At 43.9% G+C, this 27,699-nt stretch overlaps 3 protein-coding genes across 3 annotated transcripts in view; all 3 read left to right on the plus strand.

The window, feature by feature from the left end:
* Positions 1–6,458, plus strand: LOC116620679 (sulfate transporter). The gene is made up of 10 exons (XM_048733254.1): positions 1–816; positions 2,005–2,115; positions 2,721–2,980; positions 3,116–3,280; positions 3,469–3,621; positions 4,602–4,684; positions 4,754–4,901; positions 5,805–5,853; positions 5,949–6,026; positions 6,387–6,458. Exons 1-9 carry the CDS (start codon positions 513–515, stop codon positions 5,954–5,956), a joined length of 1,281 nt encoding a protein of 426 aa, XP_048589211.1. The 5' UTR covers positions 1–512; the 3' UTR covers positions 5,957–6,026; positions 6,387–6,458.
* Positions 6,323–13,439, plus strand: LOC125573134 (solute carrier family 26 member 6-like). Its single transcript, XM_048733484.1, has 10 exons — positions 6,323–6,331; positions 6,387–6,482; positions 10,051–10,157; positions 10,360–10,429; positions 10,628–10,906; positions 11,239–11,379; positions 12,258–12,312; positions 12,401–12,519; positions 12,937–13,038; positions 13,380–13,439. The coding sequence occupies exons 1-10, from the start codon at positions 6,323–6,325 to the stop codon at positions 13,437–13,439; spliced, it is 1,038 nt and encodes a 345-aa protein (XP_048589441.1).
* The window catches only part of LOC116620678, a 16,120-nt gene continuing 1,465 nt past the window's right edge, over positions 13,045–27,699 (plus strand). Inside the window, exons 1-4 of the mRNA XM_032386234.2 lie at positions 13,045–13,838; positions 14,418–15,729; positions 16,216–16,261; positions 18,213–27,269. Coding sequence (XP_032242125.2) covers positions 15,628–15,729; positions 16,216–16,261; positions 18,213–27,269 — 9,205 coding nt within the window. The 5' untranslated portion in view covers positions 13,045–13,838; positions 14,418–15,627. The remainder of the gene's footprint in view (positions 13,839–14,417; positions 15,730–16,215; positions 16,262–18,212; positions 27,270–27,699) is intronic.

Here is a 27,699-nt window from a genome sequence, read left to right on the forward strand (position 1 = left end):
TGTATAGAGATGTATCACCCCTCTTTTGCACTTGTTTACAAGCGCAAGAGTCGGCTAAAATCAGTAAAGCGATCATTCTATGAGTAGATGCTTCGAGTTTCCTATTCTATGGAGGAAATTGCTTTTTTATTCGTTTCCTAAGGGGAAAAACTCCCGATAGTATTAATTTTTAGAGAAAGCAGATTTGAACCCTCAGTACGGTATAAACGCGGTCAGCAGTATCCACCACAAAACAACATGGTGGACGATTGATGAACACGGGATTAATCGCGTAGCACTCGGGAAATTAGCCTTTGTATTCAATTGAGAGCTAACAACAAGATAAAAAAGAATGTAGACATTTTGGAAATAATCTAGAAATGGATTGCTTATGGGAATCATGATTCGCTGCTTATAAAAAGTGGCATTTTGCCCAGAGGAGTCAGAGCTGCCTGGGACTGCTGCGTTTTTCAACTCAATTTAGGAAATTCGACACCACGACGAGAATTTGTCTTTATATTTGTGTATCAAGAATGAGCGATACGGACTTCTTATCAACGAAATCACAGCGAAAGGTGATCAGTTTATCACGAAGAGCGTTCAACGAGAACGACTTCAAGAGTTGTTACGCGCATAGTAAGTCAGCTCGCCAACAGACCCCTCTGTGGCAAAAAGGTCGCAACCATCTCAGAAGATATTTCCAGAGCTTAACATGCAAGTCGCTTATATACTCATGGTTTCCTATCGTCTCATGGCTACCCAAGTACAAGATAAAGGACTATCTAGTGCCGGATATAATGGGTGGTTTTACAGTTTCGATTTTACACATACCGCAGGGTAAGTAAGTAATGTAATACGATCTGTTTTTTTCTTATATATATACCGGCTCTCAGAGATGAACTAAAAAAATTCAACACCAATAATGGGGGTTTCAAATGAGCAAGCTTATTATGATATCCTCTTGTTGCGAATATCGTTGTTGATCTATTGCTACAACCTTCTTGTTTTTGTTGTTGATTTTTGTCACCTTGGGTAATAAGCACTGTTTGGTGGTCAACACATGGAATGGCTTAGTAGATTTACCGCATTCACACCACGAGACATTCACAGCCATTTACAGCAGTTAAATAGTTCAAATAATGCCGACAAATAATTGAACCAAATGGGAGTAATATAAGACAGATAAATTTCAATTATGAAATTAATTGCTTATTTTGGTCTGCTATACAGCATGTTATCGTGACAGATAAGGAAATAGCTATCAAACTCACATCAATGAATGAAAATTATATGCTACATTATGTGACATTATATCCTACATTATGTGACATTATATGCTACATTGAATGCCAATCTTGGCATTTTGGTACATACTGTAAATTTGGCATTTGATAAAATAACGGCTGAGTGGTTTGTGAACACATGCCCTCCATGTTGTGCTGCAATATGTAATAACGCAAAATGTAATCATTTTGCTTTGAAAGTTATTACATTTTGTGTTAAGATTATATGGTAACTCAAGGGAGCTTGACTGGTTTTATATGATGTTTCCAGCCTCAGATGCATTTTGCTATTAACACTTTTTTCCCTTGGGGAAGCCCAGGTGGTGTGGTTGTCAGTCTTGCTGTGTACTGTCTGTCACTACTAGGTTACAGATTTGGCTCCTCGATGTCAGTCTATTCATCTCTCTGTTGCCTTCTCACCAAAGGGTTTTATCTATTTGCTCTGGCTCCCCCCCCCCCCCCCCCCCCCTCCCCAAAATAAGAAACATCAATTTCAATCCTATAGACAAACCTCTATTCTCAGCAACGTAAAAAGTCTTGCTATCTTTATGATCCTAGTACTTGAGGAATATGCTCAAATATCAGACTTCCCTGGATCTTGAGTTCAGACATTTTTGGTGCTGGAAGTATTTTCCTAGATATTTAAGGGGTATTACATTTTATGTTCTCTTGAGCCCCCTCCCCAAAAAGACTTAATATTTAACATCAAAGATTACTTAAGCTGTATATCTGTGATCAACAGGTTTGGCTTATGCACTGCTAGCTTCAGTTCCACCAATTGGTGGCCTCTACCTTGCTGTTATACCGCTACTGGTGTATACTATATTTGGGACCTCCCGACATTTATCCTTAGGCAAGTATAATGAACATGTGGATTTCTATATGTTTTCTCTCCATAAAATGTATGGAAAAGTCGGTCATTTATTGGGGGAGGGGGGCACGATGTATTTGAACTTGAATGGGTAAAAACCAGCACAATCTGCTCACAAAACTGTCTATTACATTTTACTTTCTAGTCTTTATTTATTTTGTTTTTCCACAATTTGTGTGCCTTTCCCAACTAGTACACACATGCAATACCTGCTTATACTATATGGCAATGACTGATCATTTGGTCATGCCAGGAATGATCAAACTTTGCCTTTGGCACATCAACCTCACAAAGCCTCAGTTTGATTTGGTGGCTCTTGTTTTGTAAGTGTAGTCTTGTTTTGTAAGTGTAGTCTTGTTTTGTAAGTGTAGTCTTGTTTTTTAAGTGTAGTCTTGTTTTGTTAGTGTAGTATTGAATACCCAATAACATGTACCCCTACTAAAAGGCTGCACACTCAGACACTCTAACACTATGAAAATAAGGCCCGTCTCTACAAAGTACAGTACTATTCAAGAATAATCTGTATGCTCCTAACAAGTTGCAAAGCTCATCATATTTACTTAACAGCTTTCTATTTCCTGTAACAGGTACATTTGCAGTAGTTTGTCTTATGGTAGGCTCTGTGGTGGAAAGGGAGATTGCAAGAATAGAGCCTGCCACAACTCAGTCATCAATTTTAGCCACAACATCACCACCTATCAGTGGTGGCTTCCTGAATACAACGACCCTCAACAAGCTTATCAGGAAGGAGGAGTCCAACAGTACTTATCCAAGTGACGAGGAGATTATGGATAAAAAGAAGATGGAAATTGCAGTCACATTAGCACTCTTGGTTGGCATTGTACAGGTTTGTAATGGGCTAATATGTTTGATTACCATGTCTTTGTTTCTGGAGGTGTGGAGAGGGTGGTTGGTTTTGTGGCAGTCTATCTCTTTGATTCTCTCATCAATGGGTTTGCTAATAGTTTCTATTCCATTCCAGTTTTTGATGGGACTGTTAAAGCTTGGTTTTGTGGCGGTCTATCTCTCTGATCCTCTCATCAGCGGGTTCACTACAGGAGCTGCTATATTGGTGCTGACAAGTCAGGTTAAGAACATATTTGGAATTTCTGTGCCGAGATACACTGGTGCATTTGCAACTGTCAAGGTGAGAGTAGCAAGCCATTGATTTTTTTTTACTGTTTAGATGTGATTCACTTGTCATTTGATAGAAAAGAGTTGTTGAGTGTTGTTTTCCCAACACTACAAAGTAGTTAGATGGTTGTGGTTGGTTACTATTTCAGTTGGTGGAAGCTAATAATAACCAGATATTACTGGCTTCTGTTTTATTCTCAGACATACATCTACATGTTTGAGCACATCACTGAGACAGTCCCAGGGTCACTGATTACTGGCGTAGTCTGTATCATATTGGTCTACTGCCTCAAACTACTGGATGAGAAGACAAGGAAATACATCAAGTTCCCAATCCCAGCAGACTTAATAGCGGTACATCTTTTCTTCCCCATTATTTTGTAAATTGACTGTGCTCCAGCAATGTGGATTCTTACAGGTTTTAGTTAAAAAGGGTGGAGTGGGTGTCAACAGGTCAACCCTTGAGGGTGGAGAGGGTGTAAACAGGTAGAACCCTGAGGGTGGGGTGGGTGTCAACAGGTCAACCCTTGAGGGTGGAGAGGGTGTAAACAGGTAGAACCCTGAGGGTGGAGAGGGTGTCAACAGGTCAACCCCTGAGGGTGGAGAGAGTGTCAACAGGTCGACCCCTGAGGGTGGAGAGGGTGCCAACAGGTACAGTAGACCCCTGAGGGTGGAGAGGGTGTCAACAGGTAGACCCCTGAGGGTGGAGAGGGTGTCATCAGGTCGACCCCTGAGGGTGGAGTGGTTGTCAACAGTTCAACCCTTGAGGGTGGAGAGGGTGTCAACAGGTACAGTAGACCCCTGAGGGTGGAGAGGGTGTCATCAGGTCGACCCCTGAGGGTGGAGAGGGTGTCAACAGGTAGACCCCTGAGGGTGGAGAGGGTGTCAACAGGTAGACCCCTGAGGGTGGAGAGGGTGTCATCAGGTCGACCCCTGAGGGTGGAGAGGGTGTCAACAGGTAGACCCCTGAGGGTGGAGAGGGTGCCAACAGGTACAGTAGACGTTTGAGGGTGGAGAGGGTGTCATCAGGTCGACCCCTGAAGTTGGAGAGGGTGTCAACAGGTAGACCCCTGAAGTTGGAGAGGGTGTCAACAGTTAGACCATTGAGCTTGCAGGGGGCCTGAGGGTGGAGGAGTTGCCGACAGTTAGACCTGAAGGTGTAGTGTGTGTGTGTCAATATGTAGCCTCTTCCTGAGGGTGGAGGGGGGGTGCAATAAGTAAACACCTGGGGGTGGAGATGGGTGTGTTAATAGTAAGCTAAGAGGTGCAAAGTATGAGTCTTTTCCTTCAGTAGTCTAAATGATATCTAACAGTTCTGTCTTATATATGTGCAGGTGATCCTGGGCACTGGAATTACTTATGGTGCTGAAACACACAAGAAGTATGATGTGGCTGTGCTAGGAGAAATACCCAAAGGGTAACTATTTTATTGAGATGTGATTTTATAGCTTCGTGGTATAATTATCAACTCTGTTTTCCTCATTAGCTTTCCGCCATTCTCAACACCATCATTACCACTCATGGAGACCATGATTGTGGATGCAATTGTCATTGCCATAGTGGTTTTTGCCACTAATGTTTCTCTTGCCAAGATGTTTGCCCAGAAGAACAAGTATACAATAGACCCAAATCAGGTAAGATGGAAGTGGTTTAACTTGGGTTTGTAACACTAGAGACTCCTCAGAGAGACGCCTATTTTTTATTCTTATTTGGACGATACCATGGTATATTAACTGGCTCTTATTGAGGATATAAAAAAAATAAACATTTTACGGTCTGAGCACTAATTGAGTTTACCCAGTGCACCATGTCTTTATATTATGAAGCTAAACGCTCGCATTTAGGCAAGGCTAGACTCAACACAGGGCAGCGTCTCAGAGCTCTAGAGGTTATGCGCACATGACCTGCGCCGGCTCGCTTGGTACAGCAGTATGCCTTTGAAGGTTAGCTTTGCACTGGGCAGCAAATCCTCTGATCAACCGTCCTAGGTATATAGTTACTTAGTATTCCACTGCTTATCAGTGTGACGGGTGCCCAGTGTGGGACGGTGACATGGTTGCCATGTTAACTGAAAACTGCAATCTCCATTGGGCACCCAACTGCCGACTCATCTAGTGTTGATGAGTTTAACACAACAGGAATCCTGTATACCAAGCAGTTCTGAACAACTTAAGCTAAAACAGTGCTGAACATACAGTACAGCCTGGAGGAAACCTAACATTCTGTGCATGTTTTTTGCGTGTTGTTTGAGTGTAATTAGATTCATACACTCAAACTACACGCACCTTGAGTGGACTACACACACCAAACCACACGCACCTGTTTGCCTCATTAACTCCTACCAAATCCCTTGAGAATATTAGGAGCTACACCTCATTGTTATGCCTACTCGATGATTAGATTATGCAAGGAAAAATACTTCGACGTTTGATAAGTCGGAACCATGAAAGGTGTGCGTGTTTGTGCTATTTGCAGGAATTGATTGCTTATGGAGCAGGCAATGTTATAGGGTCATTTTTCTCCTGTTTTCCTGTCAGTGGTTCTCTGTCCAGGTCAGCAGTCCAGGAAAGCCAGGCAAAGTCTTTGGTAATGTCATTAATCTATTCCTCGTTATACTTTTAACATGTTTTTGTATTTTTTTTTGGTTCATCACCAAATAATATTGTCACTTTCTGTTTTAGCTCTGTAATGTTCCAGTTGTCGGTGTTATTATTCTTGTTCTACTGTTCCTGGCACCACTGTTTTATTGTTTACCGAAGGTATGAGTGTTGTATAGGGGGTTGGGGGGGGGGGGGGGATTGATGTAGTAACTTACAACGGTTATTCTGTGCAGCTTGAAAGGACCCGTTGTAGTGTCTTTATCTGAGAAGAGGAAAACAGGAATTTTGAGAAACTCTGCAGGCCAGAAAGAGCCAGGATTCAAACCTTGGCCTCAGTGGTGGATATGCAACACACTAAAACACACTAGGTCTCTTGTGCTTCCACAATTGATCTGGCCAGTCCAGCAGCAAAGTCGTTATTTTTGAGCAGGCCCAGTGCTTGGTTACTGTACAGTATGGACCTTGTACAAGAAGAGGGGTTGTGCTGGGTGTAACTATGACACCTTGTTTCTCTTTCAGGCTGTACTGGCCGGTGTCATATTGGTGGCATTGAAAGGACTCCTGCAACAATTCAAACGACTAAAGGAGCTGTGGATTATATGCAAGCCAGATGCTGTTAGTATTGCTGCAGAGATTGAAGGGAGCCTGCTGGGTCCACCACTTGCTTAATACCATGCTGTAATATAGTCAAGGGGTACCCCCTGGGTCCACCACTTGCTAAATACCATGCTGTAATATAGTCAAGGGGTACCCCCTGGGTCCACCACTTGCTAAATACCATGCTGTAATATAGTCAAGGGGTACCCCCTGGGTCCACCACTTGCTTAATACCATGCTGTAATATAGTCAAGGGGTACCCCCTGGGTCCACCACTTGCTGTAATACCATGCTGTAATATAGTCAAGGGGTACCCCCTGGGTCCACCACTTGCTGTAATACCATGCTGTAATATAGTCAAGGGGTACCCCCTGGGTCCACCACTTGCTTAATACCATGCTGTAATATAGTCAAGGGGTACCCCCTGGGTCCACCACTTGCTGTAATACCATGCTGTAATATAGTCAAGGGGTACCCCCTGGGTCCACCACTTGCTTAATACCATGCTGTAATATAGTCAAGGGGTACCCCCTGGGTCCACCACTTGCTGTAATACCATGCTGTAATATAGTCAAGGGGTACCCCCTGGGTCCACCACTTGCTTAATACCATGTTGTAATATAGTCAAGGGGTACCCCCTGGGTCCACCACTTGCTTAATACCATGTTGTAATATAGTCAAGGGGTACCCCCTGGGTCCACCACTTGCTGTAATACCATGCTGTAATATAGTCAAGGGGTACCCCCTGGGTCCACCACTTGCTTAATACCATGCTGTAATATAGTCAAGGGGTACCCCCTGGGTCCACCACTTGCTGTAATACCATGCTGTAATATAGTCAAGGGGTACCCCCTGGGTCCACCACTTGCTGTAATACCATGCTGTAATATAGTCAAGGGGTACCCCCTGGGTCCACCACTTGCTTAATACCATGTTGTAATATAGTCAAGGGGTACCCCCTGGGTCCACCACTTGCTTAATACCATGCTGTAATATAGTCAAGGGGTACCCCCTGGGTCCACCACTTGCTTAATACCATGCTGTAATATAGTCAAGGGGTACCCCCTGGGTCCACCACTTGCTGTAATACCATGTTGTAATATAGTCAAGGGGTACCCCCTGGGTCCACCACTTGCTAAATACCATGCTGTAATATAGTCAAGGGGTACCCCCTGGGTCCACCACTTGCTGTAATACCATGTTGTAATATAGTCAAGGGGTACCCCCTGGGTCCACCACTTGCTGTAATACCATGCTGTAATATAGTCAAGGGGTACCCCCTGGGTCCACCACTTGCTGTAATACCATGCTGTAATATAGTCAAGGGGTACCCCCTGGGTCCACCACTTGCTGTAATACCATGCTGTAATATAGTCAAGGGGTACCCCCTGGGTCCACCACTTGCTTAATACCATGCTGTAATATAGTCAAGGGGTACCCCCTGGGTCCACCACTTGCTGTAATACCATGCTGTAATATAGTCAAGGGGTACCCCCTGGGTCCACCACTTGCTTAATACCATGCTGTAATATAGTCAAGGGGTACCCCCTGGGTCCACCACTTGCTGTAATACCATGCTGTAATATAGTCAAGGGGTACCCCCTGGGTCCACCACTTGCTTAATACCATGTTGTAATATAGTCAAGGGGTACCCCCTGGGTCCACCACTTGCTTAATACCATGCTGTAATATAGTCAAGGGGTACCCCCTGGGTCCACCACTTGCTTAATACCATGCTGTAATATAGTCAAGGGGTACCCCCTGGGTCCACCACTTGCTTAATACCATGTTGTAATATAGTCAAGGGGTACCCCCTGGGTCCACCACTTGCTTAATACCATGCTGTAATATAGTCAAGGGGTACCCCCTGGGTCCACCACTTGCTTAATACCATGCTGTAATATAGTCAAGGGGTACCCCCTGGGTCCACCACTTGCTGTAATACCATGCTGTAATATAGTCAAGGGGTACCCCCTGGGTCCACCACTTGCTGTAATACCATGCTGTAATATAGTCAAGGGGTACCCCCTGGGTCCACCACTTGCTGTAATACCATGTTGTAATATAGTCAAGGGGTACCCCCTGGGTCCACCACTTGCTGTAATACCATGCTGTAATATAGTCAAGGGGTACCCCCTGGGTCCACCACTTGCTGTAATACCATGCTGTAATATAGTCAAGGGGTACCCCCCTGGGTCCACCACTTGCTTAATACCATGCTGTAATATAGTCAAGGGGTACCCCCTGGGTCCACCACTTGCTGTAATACCATGTTGTAATATAGTCAAGGGGTACCCCCTGGGTCCACCACTTGCTTAATACCATGCTGTAATATAGTCAAGGGGTACCCCCTGGGTCCACCACTTGCTGTAATACCATGCTGTAATATAGTCAAGGGGTACCCCCTGGGTCCACCACTTGCTTAATACCATGTTGTAATATAGTCAAGGGGTACCCCCTGGGTCCACCACTTGCTTAATACCATGCTGTAATATAGTCAAGGGGTACCCCCTGGGTCCACCACTTGCTAAATACCATGCTGTAATATAGTCAAGGGGTACCCCCTGGGTCCACCACTTGCTGTAATACCATGTTGTAATATAGTCAAGGGGTACCCCCTGGGTCCACCACTTGCTGTAATACCATGTTGTAATATAGTCAAGGGGTACCCCCTGGGTCCACCACTTGCTTAATACCATGCTGTAATATAGTCAAGGGGTACCCCCTGGGTCCACCACTTGCTTAATACCATGTTGTAATATAGTCAAGGGGTACCCCCTGGGTCCACCACTTGCTGTAATACCATGCTGTAATATAGTCAAGGGGTACCCCCTGGGTCCACCACTTGCTTAATACCATGCTGTAATATAGTCAAGGGGTACCCCCTGGGTCCACCACTTGCTGTAATACCATGCTGTAATATAGTCAAGGGGTACCCCCTGGGTCCACCACTTGCTGTAATACCATGCTGTAATATAGTCAAGGGGTACCCCCTGGGTCCACCACTTGCTTAATACCATGTTGTAATATAGTCAAGGGGTACCCCCTGGGTCCACCACTTGCTTAATACCATGCTGTAATATAGTCAAGGGGTACCCCCTGGGTCCACCACTTGCTTAATACCATGCTGTAATATAGTCAAGGGGTACCCCCTGGGTCCACCACTTGCTGTAATACCATGCTGTAATATAGTCAAGGGGTACCCCCTGGGTCCACCACTTGCTGTAATACCATGCTGTAATATAGTCAAGGGGTACCCCCTGGGTCCACCACTTGCTGTAATACCATGCTGTAATATAGTCAAGGGGTACCCCCCTGGGTCCACCACCATACAGTAACATAGTCAGTTGGGGACATTTCCCCCATAATCTCCTCTTTTTTTATTATACAGTAACATTTAGCCTCTCAAAGAGCAAAAAGAGAAAAAAAAAAGGGACTGGGTTTCCTTAGGCAAAAAAACGGAACACACCACTTTTCTATCATACAGTAACATGGCCAAGTGAAAAAGTTTGTGTTTGTTTGTCCCTAAAAGAATGGTTACCTGTGTTTAGTTCATTCACTCACAAGTGTTGTTTGATGTTTACAGGTGGTCTGGCTAGTCACTTGGTCTGGGGTGGTATTCCTGGGTATTGATACTGGACTTGCAATTGGTATTGTTGTTGCTCTTCTCATGGTTATCATCAGATCTGCCAGGTATGGCACCTTTGTACTGCACTAGGTGTTAGAGAGCCTTGGCAATGTAGAATGTTATTTAATGCATTTCATTATATAAGCTGATGGGTGATCAATAGAGGTTAGTCACACTGTAGGCTGACTCCTTTTATTTTCTAACAATCTGTGAAATATCCACCAATTTTGAAATGTTCTAATCTTTCCATGCTGTTGTTTTCTGCAGGCCTCGTTATCAAATTCTAGGTCAAGTTCCTGGAACAGAAATATATCGTGACATCCGCCAGTTCCCTGGGGTGAGTATATTTCTGAAAGGGGATTGCTCATTACATGAGAAACATTAAGAAATTGAGGTAAAAATTCATACAAAAAAAATTCATACAAAACAAAAAGACAACCAACTCAGCATTCAGAGTAGCATGTACATACCACAGACACCAAGCGGTATGTCAAGGTCCTTTTCTTATTTTTCTGTTCATTTGCACTTTCCACAGGCAGAGGAAATTCCTGGAATCAAGATCTTTCGTTTTGAGTCAGCAGTATTTTATGCTAATGCTGAATACTTCCGTAATGCCCTCATCCAGAAGATTGGCATGGACCCGCTTGTCGTAAACCGCCATATGATGGGCTCAAGCCAGACTCTAAATAAACCATCCAGTCCTCAGAACCATGAGAAGGCAGATAGCAGTGAGACAGTTGTAACATTCCGCAAGAAGAGCGGTGATGATGCTGTTAACATATTACCTGAGAATACAGTGACACCTTCAATACCGGTGAGATGGGCAAACTATTTTTGGAGATTTTACTTGAAAATATATAGAAGTCAATCAACAATCCAAGGAAGAGCAATTAATCTGGTCTTGCTCTGGTCCAACCTAATTGGGAGTCCTTGATTGCTCAGCTCAAATTGCAATTTGCTAACAATACCTTCAAGCTTTTTGAGCAACAAGTGGTTACAAAATAGTCCTTTCGACTTTAGGTTTTTCAAAATGTTGAAGATAATGAAACATAAAGAAAACTTTAATGCGACAATTTATTTTATATAAGTAATGAAAAGTAGTTCTGATCATTTCAAAAGCCAGTCTAATTAATGTCCTTTTATTAGAATGGTGATGCTCAAATAGAAAATGGCACAGATCTCTCAGACGTAGAGCCTGAAGTGAAACCAGGCAAAATCCACACCATTATTATTGACGGCAGCACCTTCAACTTCATAGACACACAGGGTGTCAACACCCTTATAAAGGTCAGCATAGTACACCACCATGTAAGCCCTAGGGGTGGCGGTCAGGGGCGTGGTTTGATGGGGGTTGGGGGTTAAGGCTCTTGCACACCCACCATATAACCTCTAGGGGTGGCGGTCAGGGGCGCGGTTTGATGGGGGTTAACACTCTTGCACACCCACCATATAACCTCTAGGTGTGGCGGTCAGGGGCGCGGTTTGATGGGTGTTGGGGGTTAACGTTCTTGCACACCCACCATATAACCTCTAGGGGTGGTGGTCAGGTTCACGGTTTGGTGGGGGTTGGGGGTTAACACTCTTGCACACCCACCATATAACCTCTAGGGGTGGCGGTCAGGGGCGCGGTTTGATGGGGGTTGGGGGTTAACACTTGCACACCCACCATATAACCTCTAGGGGTGGCGGTCAGGGGCGCGGTTTGGTGGGGGTTGGGGGTTAACGTTCTTGCACACCCACCATATAACCTCTAAGGGTGGCGGTCAGGTTCACGGTTTGATGGGGGTTGGGGGTTAACACTCTTGCACACCCACCATATAACCTCTAGGGGTGGCGGTCAGGGGCGCGGTTTGATGGGGGTTGGGGGTTAACACTTGCACACCCACCATATAACCTCTAGGGGTGGCGGTCAGGGGCGCGGTTTGGTGGGGGTTGGGGGTTAACACTCTCGCACTCCTACCATATAACCTCTAGGGGTGGCGGTCAGGGGCGTGGTTTGATGGCGATAGGGGGTTAATGCTCTTATAAAGGTCAGTATAGTACACCTCTATCATGTAAGCCCTAGGGGTGGTGGTCAGGGGTGCGGGTTGATGGGGGTGGGGGTTAACACCCTTAAACACCCATGCACATTTATACATTATTGAAATAACTCTACTTTTTTGCAGCTTGCCAAGGAATTTCAGAGAATCAATGTCAACTTCTACCTTGCAAGCTGTCGCCGTGAGTGCATGTTTATTGTCTTTTTCCCTATTGCATTTGTGATTATATAAGGCTTGTTTCATAAAACAAGTTTCCTCTGACTTTTCAGATAGCATCCGTGACATGCTGGATAAAGCACACTTCACTCGTGATGTTGGAAGCCATCATTTGTTCATATCTGTCCATGATGCTGTTATTCATGCGCTCATGCCAGAGCAAGAAGTCCTGGTAGGTGCAACATGGAAAACTCAAATTTACTTTTTTATCCATAGAGGTAGAAGGAAAAGTGATCATTAAGGTCATGATTAAATGAGTGACAACAAAATTGATAATAATGGTAGTGTGAAAGTTGATATTGGTCTTGGCACAGTTGATGTTGTAATCATCATCATCCTCTGGTGCAATCTCTCCATGCCTTGCAGGTGCCATGGAACTTAGCAGATTGTGCCTAGGTATCCCTGTGTCTCTAGAGACTGTATTAGGGAATGATCGTCGCCAGTGGCCCGTAGGATCAGATGGGAGGCTGGCTTTCCTTTTTAAAAGCAGTGATCGGCGATAATAATTATTTAGTTGTAATAGTAATTTAGTTGTTATTATTGTTTTGATAACTTATTTGTGATAGCTAAGATTTTTCTCCATCCACAGAGTCTCGCTTCACAAGCTAGCCTTGAAAATATTGACAATGCGCAACCATCATTACCACGGCCACTCAGATCACCCACCAACCTGGCTTACAACAGCACAGAGGTAAAGTCTAGGTATATTCTTCCCCCAACAATCACATTTTTACCTAGTATAGACAATAATCATAGCACAATACTGGCCACTAGTAATAAAATAGCATAATGAACTCATATAAATACAAATAAATGTAAATTTAATCCTCACTTTGACCCATTGATCAAACATTCACCAGTGGCCATATTACAGTACATCCATTTGCAATGATCCTTGTTTCTTCATTTTTGATCCATCAATAAAACATAATCCTAAAGTTTCCATATCACATCCATTGGCAATAACATTTTGCTCATTTCCTATTTATTTGCTAATTTCTTTATGTTGGTTTCGTTTCACATTTCTGACAGAGGCAAAAGCTTCTGGCAAATTCAGCAGACCAAGAAGTGTTCAAGGAAAGCTCGGTCTAGTTTATTACCTTTTGCTGCAAACAACCTTAAAAATAAACACATGGATTAACAAAAAAAAGATAAAGACATGCTAATAGACAACAAAACAACAGGTGTAACCAAGCACTTTCAGATAATGGTTCTAGAAATTTGTCAGAAACTCCTACATTATTTGCTAAAAGATAAACTCACACTGAAACTGTCCATATGCAAGAAATAAACTAGAACGATTTAAAAGAAAGAATAGACAATCTGCATGATTAACAGTACAATGAATAAAATAACGGCATGAGAAAGGGTAGAGTGTAGACATGAGTTTGACCATGAGGTGGCATCAATCGTCATCTGTGAAAGCAGTAAATAGAATCCCACGTACAGCCTCTCTTTAGCAGAGTGTCTAGTGCATGGATGCAAATTAGGGTAAGGTAATGATCATTAGCAGTAACGACATGATAGGCATGATAATCTTGGTGTGTCTATTAACTGTGCGTGTCAATCACAAGGACTCTGTCTTGGGGGGGGGAATTCTCCAAGTGCAACTCTCTGAGTGCAACCCTCTGAGTGCAACCTTATTTGGTTTACAATACAAATACCAGTTTTTGGTGTATTGTATTTATTATTCTGGTTCGCGAACACGACTATTTGGGCTTTTTTTGTATTTATTCTTATTTGGTTTACAGTATACAGTTCCATATAGTGATTGCCTACTCAATGATTGCTGTGTCCTGTTTTCTCTTCTTTCCCATGTTGAAGTGACACTTCCCACTAAAGGAAGGGAAGCAAAAAGTGTGTTTGTGTTTTCCATACAAAATTGTATGGACACTAGCATTATTAACTTCTCTTCCCTCGATTAATACAATATTATCGAAATCTATACCCCCACTCCCTTCCACCGGCCGACTCTGGAGCAAGAAAAAAGGTTCCTCTTTCAGAGTGGGGTAAAAAGGTACTCATGCCAAGAAAGCAACGTTAACATTGGTGTTCTATTGTACTTTGCAGAGCTTGGACACACAAATGTGACGAGCCACTCACCACAGACGGATGTTTTAAAATGTGTAAATAGAATCAATTAATTTCCTAAAGGCAATGAAAGCCATCATATGTAAAGGGTTATATTTTGACGTCACGTTAAGGATCATAATTATGTTGTTAGATAAAAAAAAAAACTAGAAAACGATTGGTACCATTTGTTTTTGTTTTTTTTAGTACATCAATGGTTTGATCACAAAAATGCACACGGATAATTTCACAGTGTTGGAAAGACGGTTTTACATGCTTCCAGTCGCTTTCATGTGTCAATAAAATATATTTTTTGTGTAACCGTGATATCCATTTGTACGTCATGCTATCGAGGCTCTAGTAAGCGACCACCTCAGGAATTCGAGAAAGCTTTCGTAAATTAAGTTGGTCGCTTACGCTACGCGAATGTTCGTTCATTCTCAAGCAAAGAGCGCTTCGATCGTGTATGCCTATCCATAACATATCCTAAATGTTCTCTATTCTTATCCTCGACTCCGCACGTCCTCCAAAGCCCCTCCCTCCAGTTTCCCTCATCGCTTCATATCCGTTCTTTATACAATCATCTCGTGCAACACGAATATATATGTATATATATATATATATATATATTATCGAATTAGCAAATAACGTATACAACTTTGTTTTCTAGATGGTTATTTCAAAATTTCTTCAAATCATTACTAACAGTTATCAGAAGGTGTCTCTGACAAGGGCTCTTTCAATTATGCACAAAAATCAAAAGAAATATGGCAGTATCAAAATCACTGAAGTGAGCGTGAGCATTTGCCAAGTTTGATATTTTTCGCACAATTCAAGGCCAATCAAAACTTATTGAAGGTTGGCTCTCTCTTGGACGCATTAGCGAACACAAGCGCAGGAAGATGCGCTCTCTTGCGCCTGTTCTCGTGCTTGCGTTCCAGCGTTCGAGTGAGAATCGGATTGACGTCTTTAGAGCGCGCTTCAACAGAATGCATGATTCTGATTAGCTGAGCTGCGTTTCGCCGAAGGCTTCTGATTGGCTAATTTTTCTGTGACGTGAAATTTGTTTGGTGCACTAAAACCCGGTTGCCCATAGCAACCTTTAGGGCTTTCCACTTTACGGAAAATGGATGCGAACCTTGCCGAGTCTCTCGGCAAGAAAAATCCAAACTTCAAAATGATAGAAACTCAAAACTTCAAGAAATCCTAAATGGATAGTTACGAACCATCACTGGATGTGATCGTAGAAGTCAGCGACCCACGCTCGACGAAGGAGGAGTCCCGAGAAATCCCGACAAACTCCTGCGAAAAGGTGAGCCAATCAGCGAGCTCCAGGCGAGGAGAAATCTACATTATTACATGCGTTTAAACAGTGGATCAATTTCTTTCACTTGCTTACCGGCATAAATAAAGCTGGATAAAGTTAAAAATATTGCAGCCATTAATTGTTTTATTGCGTCAAGTCCAAAAGTTTTTTTTTTCCGTTTATGAAAACTGGGATTAAATTTAATAGTGAAACCGCACGATATTCACAGCCTCTGGTGATAAACCTGCAAAATTGTATGAATAAGTAAGTTTGGGCATGTTGGAAAATCAGTGAGATAAAAAAAAGCAGGAAAATTAAAGAACAGCTTTACAAAAAATATTAGTCCTAAATCGTTCTTGATTGCCAAAAGCTTTCGATTCGAAATTCAAGTACAATATGAAGTCCGAACAAAAATAATAAATAATACCTTTTATGAGATATACTAAGGTCACAGTCATAATTTTTCTAACAATTTTGTCTTACATTTTATAGGTCAACAACATCCACCCAAAATCCACGACATCCAAAGACGGTGAAGGTATGTTAGCTATCCCAAAATTGTTTTAGTAATGTTTTCAATAAATTTTAATTGTTGTTTTAGGGCCCTTGTTTTATAGGGCACTGTTTAGCGGACACTAACAAACGAAAACGCGAAAGAACAGAGCCGCGACACCGATAAGTGAATCGATAGAAACAAACAGGAAAAAGCTTTGTTAGCAGGATACAAACGTTTCGCTCTCACTCAGTTAACTCTTACAAATGATTCATAATGATTATTGATTGTTGTTGTTCTTTTAACTTGGCCAAGGTACTTAAGTACCGTGTAATAGCAACCTAAAACTATAAATAAATTAACACTAGTAATGCAATAGAAGTGATTTACTTAATTATATTGATTAGAAGTAATTAAAGAATACAGAAAAAAAGTCTTCAAGTCTTTGTCTATTAGAATACAAGTCTTATCGATAATCATTAGAATATAAAAGCGAGTAAGGAGGGATATTTCGTAAAGCAAAGTTAACTTAAGTACTTAAAATTAAAAACAAACGAGCTCTTTGCATACCGTACAAAACATCTTACTGCGTAAAGGCGAACTTGTTCTCAATTAAGTGATTTAAAGACTAGTCATCCTATGGCTTTTTAGTATTTACTGACTAATACTTGAAAAATACGGAAAGCTGAGACAAGAAAGACAACGAACGATGGTAAATTGATGAATACCGTCCTTCTGTGCGATTCAAGACTATTCCAGACAGGGCTTTTTCTTTTCGCGAAAAATGAGCGTGTTACGAAACAGATGGTGGGGACTTACCGTTGATCAATGCTTTCAATAAATCTTTCAAAAAAGGGAATAACTTTGAAATCCTGTAAAAGATTGAAGGACAAAACTTTGACAGCGCTTGCTTCGGGAGAATGGCAGATTTGCAGGTGAACGAGAAAAGCTCTTACATGACTTTTGTTTTGAATGTACACTTTAAACATTAGGGCTTTAATACTTACGAAACCATGTCCTGGAACTACAACGCAGGGATTAAGTACTTTTTTGCTATACCCAACAAAATAATGTCGTTTTTCACTGGTTCTGCTTTGACCCAGTTGCACGTTGCACGCTTCGCACTCTGCTTCTGTGTCACGGCCTAAGCCAATCGGAGCGCAGGAATGACTTGCCAAATTTGGACAAAATTTGCACTTGAATGGTTACAAATAGGTGGTGTAAATGTCAAACTCAACCAGACAAACTCAAACAGATCAAAAAAAAAACAATGCGTGAAAACTTCACAGTTTTCTATAAAATAATGGCAGTTTTATAATTCTAATTTTGCCAAATTATACCGGAGCTATTTTCTGAGTGCTTACAGCCAGTCTCCGAATACACGTCCCAATTTTCTCTTTTTTCTTACTAAGACGCAACCAAAACACAAATAACCTCTACATTATCATTAAACCCAAGAGAACGCCATTTTTTCATCTTGCGCTTGTGTTTAACCGATTCTCGCTTGTGTTATACTTGCTATTACTCTACGCGCTTGTATCCCAGGCAGGCATGCCGTAATTGGTCGGAAAAGTACTTATTTCAAAATCTGTTTGATCTCTAGATATTTTTTACAACGTGCAAAGAGTATAAATCCTCCCAGAACCTGGTAGTTGCATCAGTTCCCTTCGCTTCCCGTCGCCTCTCTTTAAACGTACAGTCTTTATTAGTCCAGACCTGGGACTCCCTCTTTGCGCTCGACATTCTGGCTCGCGTGAAAACTAAGTCCTTATCGGATTCTATAAAAGTGCTTATTCTAGCAATTATGGTACCCCATTATTTTTAGAAATAAGTCAAGCAAACCTTTTTCACCACCTGTACAATTTATTCTCAATTTATTTTCCTTACGAGCTTATTAGCTATGAAAGCACCTTTTTATATTATTATATTTTAGATATTAATTTTATATAAACTATTAATTGAAACCTCATTACTAAATAACATATTTGACAAACAGCTTCAACCGGCAGTGCATTATGGATCCTCATGATTCTGTCTGCGATCCTGTGCTTGGTGGTCAGCGTGCCTGTTCTAGCCATCATTCTAGCATGTGCCATCCACACCCTGCTCACCGTCGCGGCACCCCTCCCCGTGTGCTGCGCCCTGCTGTCCATCTACGTCACGAGACCGGAAGTGCTATACGATATCGTTGTCATGGTAATAACCCTGCCCTTACAGTTTTGCGTTATCGTGCTTTGTTTACCATCTGAGCTCTCCCTTGTCATGGTTGGTGCGATGGAACTGCTGTACCACGTGACCTCCCGTCGCGCCGCAGAGCCTACTGCAGAGCCCGCTGATCTAACATCCGAGGCGCAGGAGTGCGAGACGGAGGAGAAAGAGACTGAAGAACCCGAGGCCGATGTGAGCGAGCTGCTTGCAAGTGAGACCGGGTGCACCGCGGTTGCCCCATGGAGACCGAACCCGGCAAAGCCTCGACGCATTTCCAAAGTCACGCTGAGCGTTCTCCTCAGAGACAAGGATCCACTCCTGGGAAGACCTGATGATTGGGTACCAGGCCTCACTGCAGACGCCACAGGCCAAAACGTCCATACAACCATGACTCAAGCTGCGTGCGTGCTAATTGCCTGGAGCCAACTCCAGGCGAAGAACAGTGAATCCAAGCGCAAAGCTCTGGTCCCGTGGAGACCGAAGGCCACAGAGCCAAGAGGCGTGTCGGAGGTCAAGCTGAATGCATTCCTAAAAGACATTGTCTTGGGAAGACCTGACGACTGGGCTGCACAACTTCCACCAGCAGCCTCAAGCCACGAGTTTCAAAGCACTTTGGCTAGTGCCATGCGCGTACTCATGACTTACAATCAGTTCAAGAGAGCACAACTGATTAAGAACCAGCTAGCGATCGTGATGAGAAGAAACAGCGAGCAAAACGTACAAGACTTCCATTTAGAAGTAGCTACCACTCTGCGAATCCTGATGGAGTTAAGTCAACAACAAGCCAAGGCAGAATATACCAGCATCACTGTCATAATATGTGATGACAACACAGTCCTCATCTTGATCACGACAAGACAGGAGACGACAGTAGTATCAAGAACGTTCTGGCTTGTCATCTTGAAGCCTACTATCACCTTGAAGCCTAACAAGAGAAACATATCGCCCTGGCCAGATTGGCGTCAGGTAACAGCAGGAGATGGCATCGTTGACACCAGCACCACGATGGCTAACCCGAGTTCAGAGTTTGCGATAGCTACTGTTAGAGCTTTGAGTCTTGTTATTTACATCAACGAGGCCAAACGTTACCGCCTTGTGACCTCTATCCCTTTGTATTACCAACGGCTGAGGGACCCATATACCATCATGGTTGTATACATCGACGAGCGAACGGCGCGAAAATATGGCCTCACCGTCTACTCTATGAGTCAAAAGAGATTACAGCGAAGTTCTACAATCACACCAGTGCCAACACCGCTAAACAGTGTACTCTCAAAATTGGATTTGAGAATGAAGGGGGTAGATACAGGCAACGCTACAGGAGGTACTCTGCCAAGGGTTACTGAGAGTGAAACTGAAGTGTCCCACACTCCTTTCATACAAGCCAAGAAACAAGACTGCGGTTTAACAAGCAAGCGGCTCATAGCTAAGAACAGTGTAATCTCAAGTGCGTGTCTGCAAGAACTGCGCGACCCTGCTAATGTTACCAGCCATGGTGGAGATAACCTTACTTGCAGCAGCAAATACCTCTACGGCGCCAGTATCGCCAGCAAATACCAAGTGTGGTCAATCGGCATTTCTTCACCACCAAGGCGTCTTTCAAGCCCGCAGAGTTTTGCTAGCTGTAGACGACGATTTCGAAACAGGCTTCGACAAGAGCTACTGATGCCTTGGAAGGACCTTCGCTATATGATCAAGCCGGTGCTACTCGAAGAGGACATGCACAACCCTCGGATTGACAAGTGTCCAAATGGATGCAAGTATGACCACTTGGTCACCTTCAAGACAACTACAACAACACCACTCAGGCAATGGCAGAAGGCGGCTAGACAACTGGCCATGAAGCGGCACGATGATCGACGATTTGGCGTCTCTCAGGTCAAGACAAGCATCAATCAGACCAGACTGTCGGCAACCATGCTGCAGCGCAACATCGACCTAGAAGACGCGGATGATCTCGATAATGGCGCCAAAGAAGGCGTGTCAAATGGCGATGTTGCGCAACTGCAATATTGCAAGGGATGCCTCGCGACACCAACCGAGTTAGAATCAAGAGTTGGAAAAAGAGAGGAGGTCGTCACAAGGGGGAATAATACAGTGACAAAACAATCAACGACAAGAAAAGCGTCAAGGAAGGAGACAGTTGGTACTTGTCACGATAATCAATATGACATCATCTCACCCCCTGCTAAATTCGCTGACTCTCCAGTTAGCACCACTTCGGGGAGGGGAGAAAAAACTGGTGCGTTCCATCAAGACGATATCATTGCACCTCCTCCAATATTCGCTGACTTTCCAGCTGCCATAGTGGATGAGAGCCCCGATGGTCATCATGACATCATTCCACCCTCTCCTGATTTTGCTGACGTGTTATTTAGCACTCTATGGGAGAATTCAGATGAGACGACTCTCGAAAAAGAGCATGATTGTCAAAACTCTCAGGATAAGAAGAAATACCAAAAGCAGCCCTGGAAGAAACAACCAAAAAAGCGCAAAGTCAAAGGAAAACGAAAGCAAGGATCACCTAACAGATCCACGGCAAAGCCAAACGTCACCGTATCTTTTCAAGCTAAGAAAGCTGCTGAGAAAGGCAAGAGTGGAAGTGGACGCAAGTTGGTTTCCAAGGTTCCTGAGAAAGCGGAGGCTACGAAGGTTACGAAGAGCGGCTCTAAGCGATTTAATGGCAAACAAAGCTCCGATATCCAACAAATCGTTAAGTCAAACTCAGAGATATCACCAATCGTGAAGTCAAGCTCAGAGATAACACCAAACGTCAAGTCAAGCTCAGAGATAACACCAATCGTGAAGTCAAGCTCAGAGATAACACCAATCGTGAAGTCAAGCTCAGAGATAACACCAATCGTAAAGTCAAGCTCATCACTTCTAGACAGCAAAAAGCCAGTGGCTGCCATTGTACCTGACATCTCTACAACTGATGTCAAGTCTAACGTGGATACAAGGGGCCATGAGAGCTGTGTTGTCGTGCTCGGAAAAGGCAAAGTGATGGCTGGACTGTACAACGTCGTAATGAAAACAATACGGGATGCAACAACGGATCGTAAGCAGGAGGAAATAGTAACGTGTGAGAGTGGAGTGAAGAGCGAGACCTTGGACAAGATCGCACAAGGGGAAAGTGCAGCACGTGATCGAGGTTATCAAGAGGCCAAGGCTAACGTCTTTAACACATTCAAGTTTGCGCTCCCTGAAGACAACAGCGGTGAGGTCGATAATGTTACTACATCTGCGCAAGAGACCAAGAGCGATGCCTTTAACACATTCAAATTTGCACTCCCTGAAGATAGTAGCGGAGAGGTGAATAAAGTTACTACATCTGCGCAAGAGGCCGAGAGCAATGCCTTTCACACTTTCAAATTTGCACTCCCTGAAGATAGTAGCGGCGAGGTGAATAAAGTTACTACATCTGCGCAAGAAGCCGAGAGCAATGCCTTTCACACTTTCAAATTTGCACTCCCTGAAGATAGTAGCGGCGAGGTGAATACAGTTACTACATCTGCGCAAGAGGCCGAGAGCAATGCCTTTCACACTTTCAAATTTGCACTCCCTGAAGATAGTAGCGGCGAGGTGAATAAAGTTACTACATCTGCGCAAGAAGCCGAGAGCAATGCCTTTCACACTTTCAAATTTGCACTCCCTGAAGATAGTAGCGGCGAGGTGAATAAAGTTACTACATCTGCGCAAGAGGCCGAGAGCAATGCCTTTCACACTTTTAAATTTGCACTCCCTGAAGATAGTAGCGGCGAGGTGAATAAAGTTAATACATCTGCGCAAGAGGCCAAAAGGATTGCCTTTCACACATTCAAGTTTGCACCCCTGGAGACCGACGGTACAAAGAGTAAAGAAGCTAAAACATCGCCACCTTCGCAAGTAGCTAATAAGAACGCTTCTCAGATGTACAGGTCTGTTCTGCCGGGAGAAGACTGCAAGCCATCGGCAGCCTGTGGGCGACAGGGAAATAGCAGCAACACCTTTGGAACATTGAAAAGTGCGATATCACAAGATGACAAAACTGAAAAAACTTCTTCTATTACTACTCAAATAAAGAGCTACACGTTTACCACTCCGCTTATCAAGCCCGCTAAGCTAAGCTTTGCCGGCTCAATTGGCACAACATCACAATCGAATAGCAATAAAATCAACAACAATGTCGCCCAGCAGTCTGCTGCACAGAGCAAGAGTACATCTTCTGCTCATGAAATAATAACAACTTTATCCTCCTGCAAAGTGGCTTCGTCTGTACCACCATCTATGCCAATTCCAAATAAATGCCATACTATTGCATCTACCACAGCATCAATTGACAATACGCCAAGGAAACCTGTGCAGCATCCGCAAAAGAGCAAGCTGCAGACCAAGGATTCATGTGTCAAAAGCGAACAAACTACTTCAGTTACTACACCAGTAAAGAGCTACACGTTTACCACACCACTTATAAAGCCTGCTACACTAAGCTTTGCTGGATCAATTTGCTCCACATCGCAATGCAAGAGCAACAAAAAATATGAAGATCAAAAACCACTGCTTAGTACGAAGACTTCAGACCCAACGGTGTCAATCGTCAAGAATAGGGAGACTTCATACTTTTGCACCCCTGTAGGAACGATTGTAATCTCATCATGTTCACAGATCACAAACACCGTGGTTTCCCCTGTCAAGAAGGATTCAGACATGTGTACACAGGATGCGGAGACGCAACAAAAAAAACTTGAAGATGTCCAACAGAAAAGCAAAGAGGTCACTTGTGCTGCAGTTAGTGTTGAAGGCTCTACTGGGGCTCGCAGTGTTCCCAAACAGGAATCAACAATATCAGCGGCTGATCTCACAAAGATTCCGTTGACTACTGGTGTACATCAAAACACTAAAACATCTGCTCCCGTTAATGTACAGGAAAAGAGCTACAAGCTTACAACATCATTGATCAAACCTGCTACGCTTAGATTTGTCGGTTCTTTTGTTTCAACATCACAATGCAGCAATGACCACAATAAGCAGACGGTGTCAGACAAGAGTGGGACGGTGTCTGGCAATAAAGGGACGATGTTGGACAAGAAAGTGATGGTGTCTGACAAGAAAAAGACGGTGTCGGACAATAAAGGGACGATGTCCGACAAGAAAGGAACGATGTCTTACAATAAAGGGACGATGTCGGACAAGAAAGTGATGGTGTCTGACAAGAAAGAGACGGTGTCGGACAATAAAGGGACGATGTCCGACAAGAAAGGAACGATGTCGGACAAAAAAGTGACGGCGTCGGACAAGAAAGTGACGGTGTCGGACAAGAAAGGGACGATGTCGGACAAGGAAGGAATGTCGGACAAAAAAGGGACAGTGTCGGACAAAGAAGGGACGATGTCTGACAAAAAAGGGACCATGTCGGCTATTCTTGATGCCATCCAGTGTATCACTGAGCAACCAGTTGCCCCTTCAGCAAGCCTACAAACAACCAAAGCCGAGAAAACATTAGTCAAGAACACAGCCGAGTCTACTAAATATACGGAGACCTCTTCAACGCAACATAGAGATATTCAACAAAGGGGCAAAGAGCAAAACTCTGATGATGCATTATCAAACCAAGGATTGCCATTATCAGTCGGGACGCAGGCGGATCAAACAACACTAATCAATACTACAGAAAAGAACAGTGTAGCGACCACTGGTGTAGAAGAACATGAGGCTGGTACCAAACGAATCAAAGATGAGACAAAGAATTCAGAAGCCAAAGTAGATGCTCCCACTGATACACAGCAGAAAGTCTATAAGTTTTCCACGCCCTTCATAAAACCCGCCACGCTCCGATTCACCATTGTATCCGCATCGCAGTGCGGTGAAGGCCACTCCAACCCAGCGGATTCCTCACAACAAGCACCAGTTATGAGAACAGGAACTACCTCTGATATGCTGAACGCTATTAGAGATATCCCTGTGCAACCGAGCAGGAGTTTAGAGTCGTTTGTTCAAAATAAGACAAGAGAAACTACTAACTCCCTCGGGGGATTTACGACGCCGATGTTTCAGCCACCAATGGAACAAGTCTTTGCAACGCCTGCAGCCACCACTACCCCTGCAATGGACACAACTCCTGTCTGCGCCAAGACACCAACAATGGACACCGGTCCTGAAGGTGTCATGAGACCATCAATGGACACAACTCCTGTAGCCCCCATGATCCCATCAATGGACACTTCTCCTTTTGGGGTAACGTCTATCGTCTTGCAGAGTCCACCAGGTTCTATCTTCAACCCGTTTGTACAAAAAACTACTGGCACCCGTTTCCCCCAAGTTGTTCTTCAGAATGAGACAATGGACACCGAAGCACTCCAGTCTGACGACGAGGGAATGAGTGACGACGAGACAGACACAGACATGTCAGAAGCGTCAGAGGCCATGTGGGATGGTGCCTCTTCGGCCAACACAACAGCAGCTCTACAAATCGGATTAGGATGCCTTAAACCTTGGCAGAACAGTGGATTGTTTAAGCCGTGGATCAGTACGCCAGTCCAGGATCTTGAGATGGGCTGTGCAACAGCTGAACCTATACGAGAAGGTCCCATCTTTGATTTGACGGAAGTCGCAAGGGCAGGTGCTGCAGCTAAACTAAACAGCAGACGCAGGACGCACGAGATTGATAAGAACGGCAAGCCAAAACTCACGACCGCAGACTTCACCTTGGTGAAGAAGAAAAAGGTTTTTAAACCTTCAAAGAAGAAGCGCGATCCGTTCAAAGATGCGATTGAAGAGACTTTAAGGGAAATAGAAGAGGAAAAACGACTACAGGAACAAAAGAAGGTAAAAGACAACGAAGAGGTCAAATCTGATATCAACAATTCAAAAGTTGAAGACACAAACAACGGTGAGGAATCTGAACAAACGAAAGAGCAGCAAGAGAACAAGGAGGATAGCCTAGCCGTGTCAGACGACTTATTCACGTTGGATTTTACAGAGGAACAGACGCAAGAAATCATCAACAAGGTTTACAAAGCGCAGTCTTTAATTACTAAGACCGCTGACCAAGCTACATCATTAGATCACCAGGAGGTCAAGGGCGACGCACTTGACACGTTCAAGTTTGTAATTCCACAAAAGCAGAGTGAAGCAGATGTTCAAGGCACTTGTCATGGACAAGAGACCAACGACAAACCCTTTAACAGCTTTACCTTTGCACCACCCAAGGATAACGATTCCACAAGCAACCAGGATAAAACGTCTTACGGTTCTCAACAAGTCAACAACAATACTACAAGCACATTTAAGTTTGCAACTCCAACAGCACTATGTGAGCCAAAGGAGGACGATTCAATAGACGACCAAACAGCGCCGTCAAGCGTGCAAGAAGTTCCTAACCAAACTCTTACGTTGTTTTCTTATAAGTATCTAAAACATCAACTCACAGCAACGGTTAATGAAATTCACGAGACCTCAGATGACATGGCCAACTTGCTTTATGACGGAGACGATGTGAAAGAGGATCAAGAAGTTAAGTCAAGCAACAATGACACATTTCAAGTTATCCCCCCACTAGAGGACTCCATAACAAACGATGATACTGCAACAAACGCCACACCTGAGCGCCCAGAATCTGTAGAAAACTGCGCTTCACAGCTTGGGTTGGACTCTGCCTCTTTCCGTAACAGCAGTAACGACAAAGAATCAGCAGATCCCAGCAGCGTGCGATGTCCTTTGCTGCAGTTGTTCCAGCAATATAATAACACAGTCGCGCTTTCGGAGAGGAACGAAGAAACTTCTACAGTGAGTTCGACGATAAGCGAGGATATCAAAGCTTCGATGACGCAATGCCAGGAAAAACCTCGTATGCATGCCTCGACAGTAACGGCATCTGCTATGCTGCTATCAAGCGCTGCTGGAGTGGAGGTAGTGGCCACGAAACCCAGGATGAAATACACTGGAGATGCATTTACTACGACTGACAGATCAGGGTCGAGCGTAGAGCCCATCCAAACACCAGCTTACAAAGATGACAAGGTCAGCAATGACGATATAGACATAGAGGAACGTTTGCAACCTTTGTCTGAAGTTTTTTATGACGGCGACCAGGACACGGTAAAGGACTACGGGCAGTTAATAGATGTGTTGGGCCAGTTCTGCGATGTGGCGGAAAGTACGTCTACAGCAAATACCACGCCCCAGGTTACGGCAACCGACAAGCCAAGCCCAGAAGAGGAGCGCAAAAATATAGATCAAGAGCTCAGCAGAGTGCTACGCGATGCAATATTGAAAAGAAACCAAGAAAGAGTTGATAGGCTAAGTGCTCAGACATCTGACATGTTTAATAAGATTGAACGCAAGAACGTAGAAAGGGATAATTCAAAAGCGGCGATAGCCGAGGCCGCGGAAAAGGCGACATTCTGGAAACTTGGCACCGCTGCAAACGCTCATCTCGTACAAGCAATCCAAGAACAGTCAAACAAGACGGAAGAGGAGATAGCTACAGGCTTCCGCGACATCCAGACACTAACTTGCAGCGGGTCACCAGCAAGCACTCCCGGTCAAATTTCTCCATTTTTGAAGATGAGGGACGTAGACAGGTACCTTGACAAGGCGATTGAGTCTTGTGTCACGGGCGAGGACAGCGAGGTGGAAGCCATTAACGCGTGTGAGCCAGCCATCGCCAGTACCACACCCGAGACCGACGAGCCCAGTCGGGAGTTTGGAAGCATAAAAGAGCTGCTCTCGTATTCGGAGGAGTCACTGACTATGCGTCTGGAGTCCATGGCGCTGAGAGGCGGATGCGATGTCGGTAAAATTAAAGATCAGTTGGTCTCCAAGCTGACATCTTTGTCGGTGAGGAAGGAGGATGAAGATAGCAAAGGTAAGATATCAACCTCAAAAAGAAACAAGAATGCGATAACAAATAAAGATTGCTGAAAACAGGTGCAACAGCGACCAGAACATGAACAGAAAACAACAATGTTCAGCAACAACAGCCTACGAAGCCAACGACAAACAACAATAAACAACAGCAAGGTCACCCACAAACAACAACAACAACAAAGAACAACATAACAGCAAACCCAACCACAAAAAATCAACAAGGCCAACCACAGACAACAAACAGCAAAGCCAACCACAAACAACAACAGCAGAGCCAATCACAAAAACAACATCAACAACAGCAAAGCCAACCACAAACAACAACAGCAAGCCAACCACAAACAACAACAGCAAGCCAACCACAAACAACAACAGCAAGCCAACCACAAACAATAACAGCAAGCCAACCACAAACAACAAGAAGGTCA

The sequence above is a fragment of the Nematostella vectensis genome, chromosome 10, assembly GCF_932526225.1.
Source record: "Nematostella vectensis chromosome 10, jaNemVect1.1, whole genome shotgun sequence".
NCBI classification, from domain to species: domain Eukaryota; kingdom Metazoa; phylum Cnidaria; class Anthozoa; order Actiniaria; family Edwardsiidae; genus Nematostella; species Nematostella vectensis.

Coding starts and splice junctions, on each gene's coding strand:
- LOC116620679 (XM_048733254.1), top strand. CDS start 513: ATGAGCGATACGGACTTCTTATCAACGAAATCACAGCGAAAGGTGATC. Junction 817..2,004: donor GATTTTACACATACCGCAGG/GTAAGTAAGTAA, acceptor TGTGATCAACAG/GTTTGGCTTATGCACTGCTA. Junction 3,622..4,601: donor TCCCAGCAGACTTAATAGCG/GTACATCTTTTC, acceptor ATATATGTGCAG/GTGATCCTGGGCACTGGAAT.
- LOC125573134 (XM_048733484.1), top strand. Junction 12,313..12,400: donor CTACCTTGCAAGCTGTCGCC/GTGAGTGCATGT, acceptor CTGACTTTTCAG/ATAGCATCCGTGACATGCTG. Junction 12,520..12,936: donor TGCCAGAGCAAGAAGTCCTG/GTAGGTGCAACA, acceptor CTCCATCCACAG/AGTCTCGCTTCACAAGCTAG.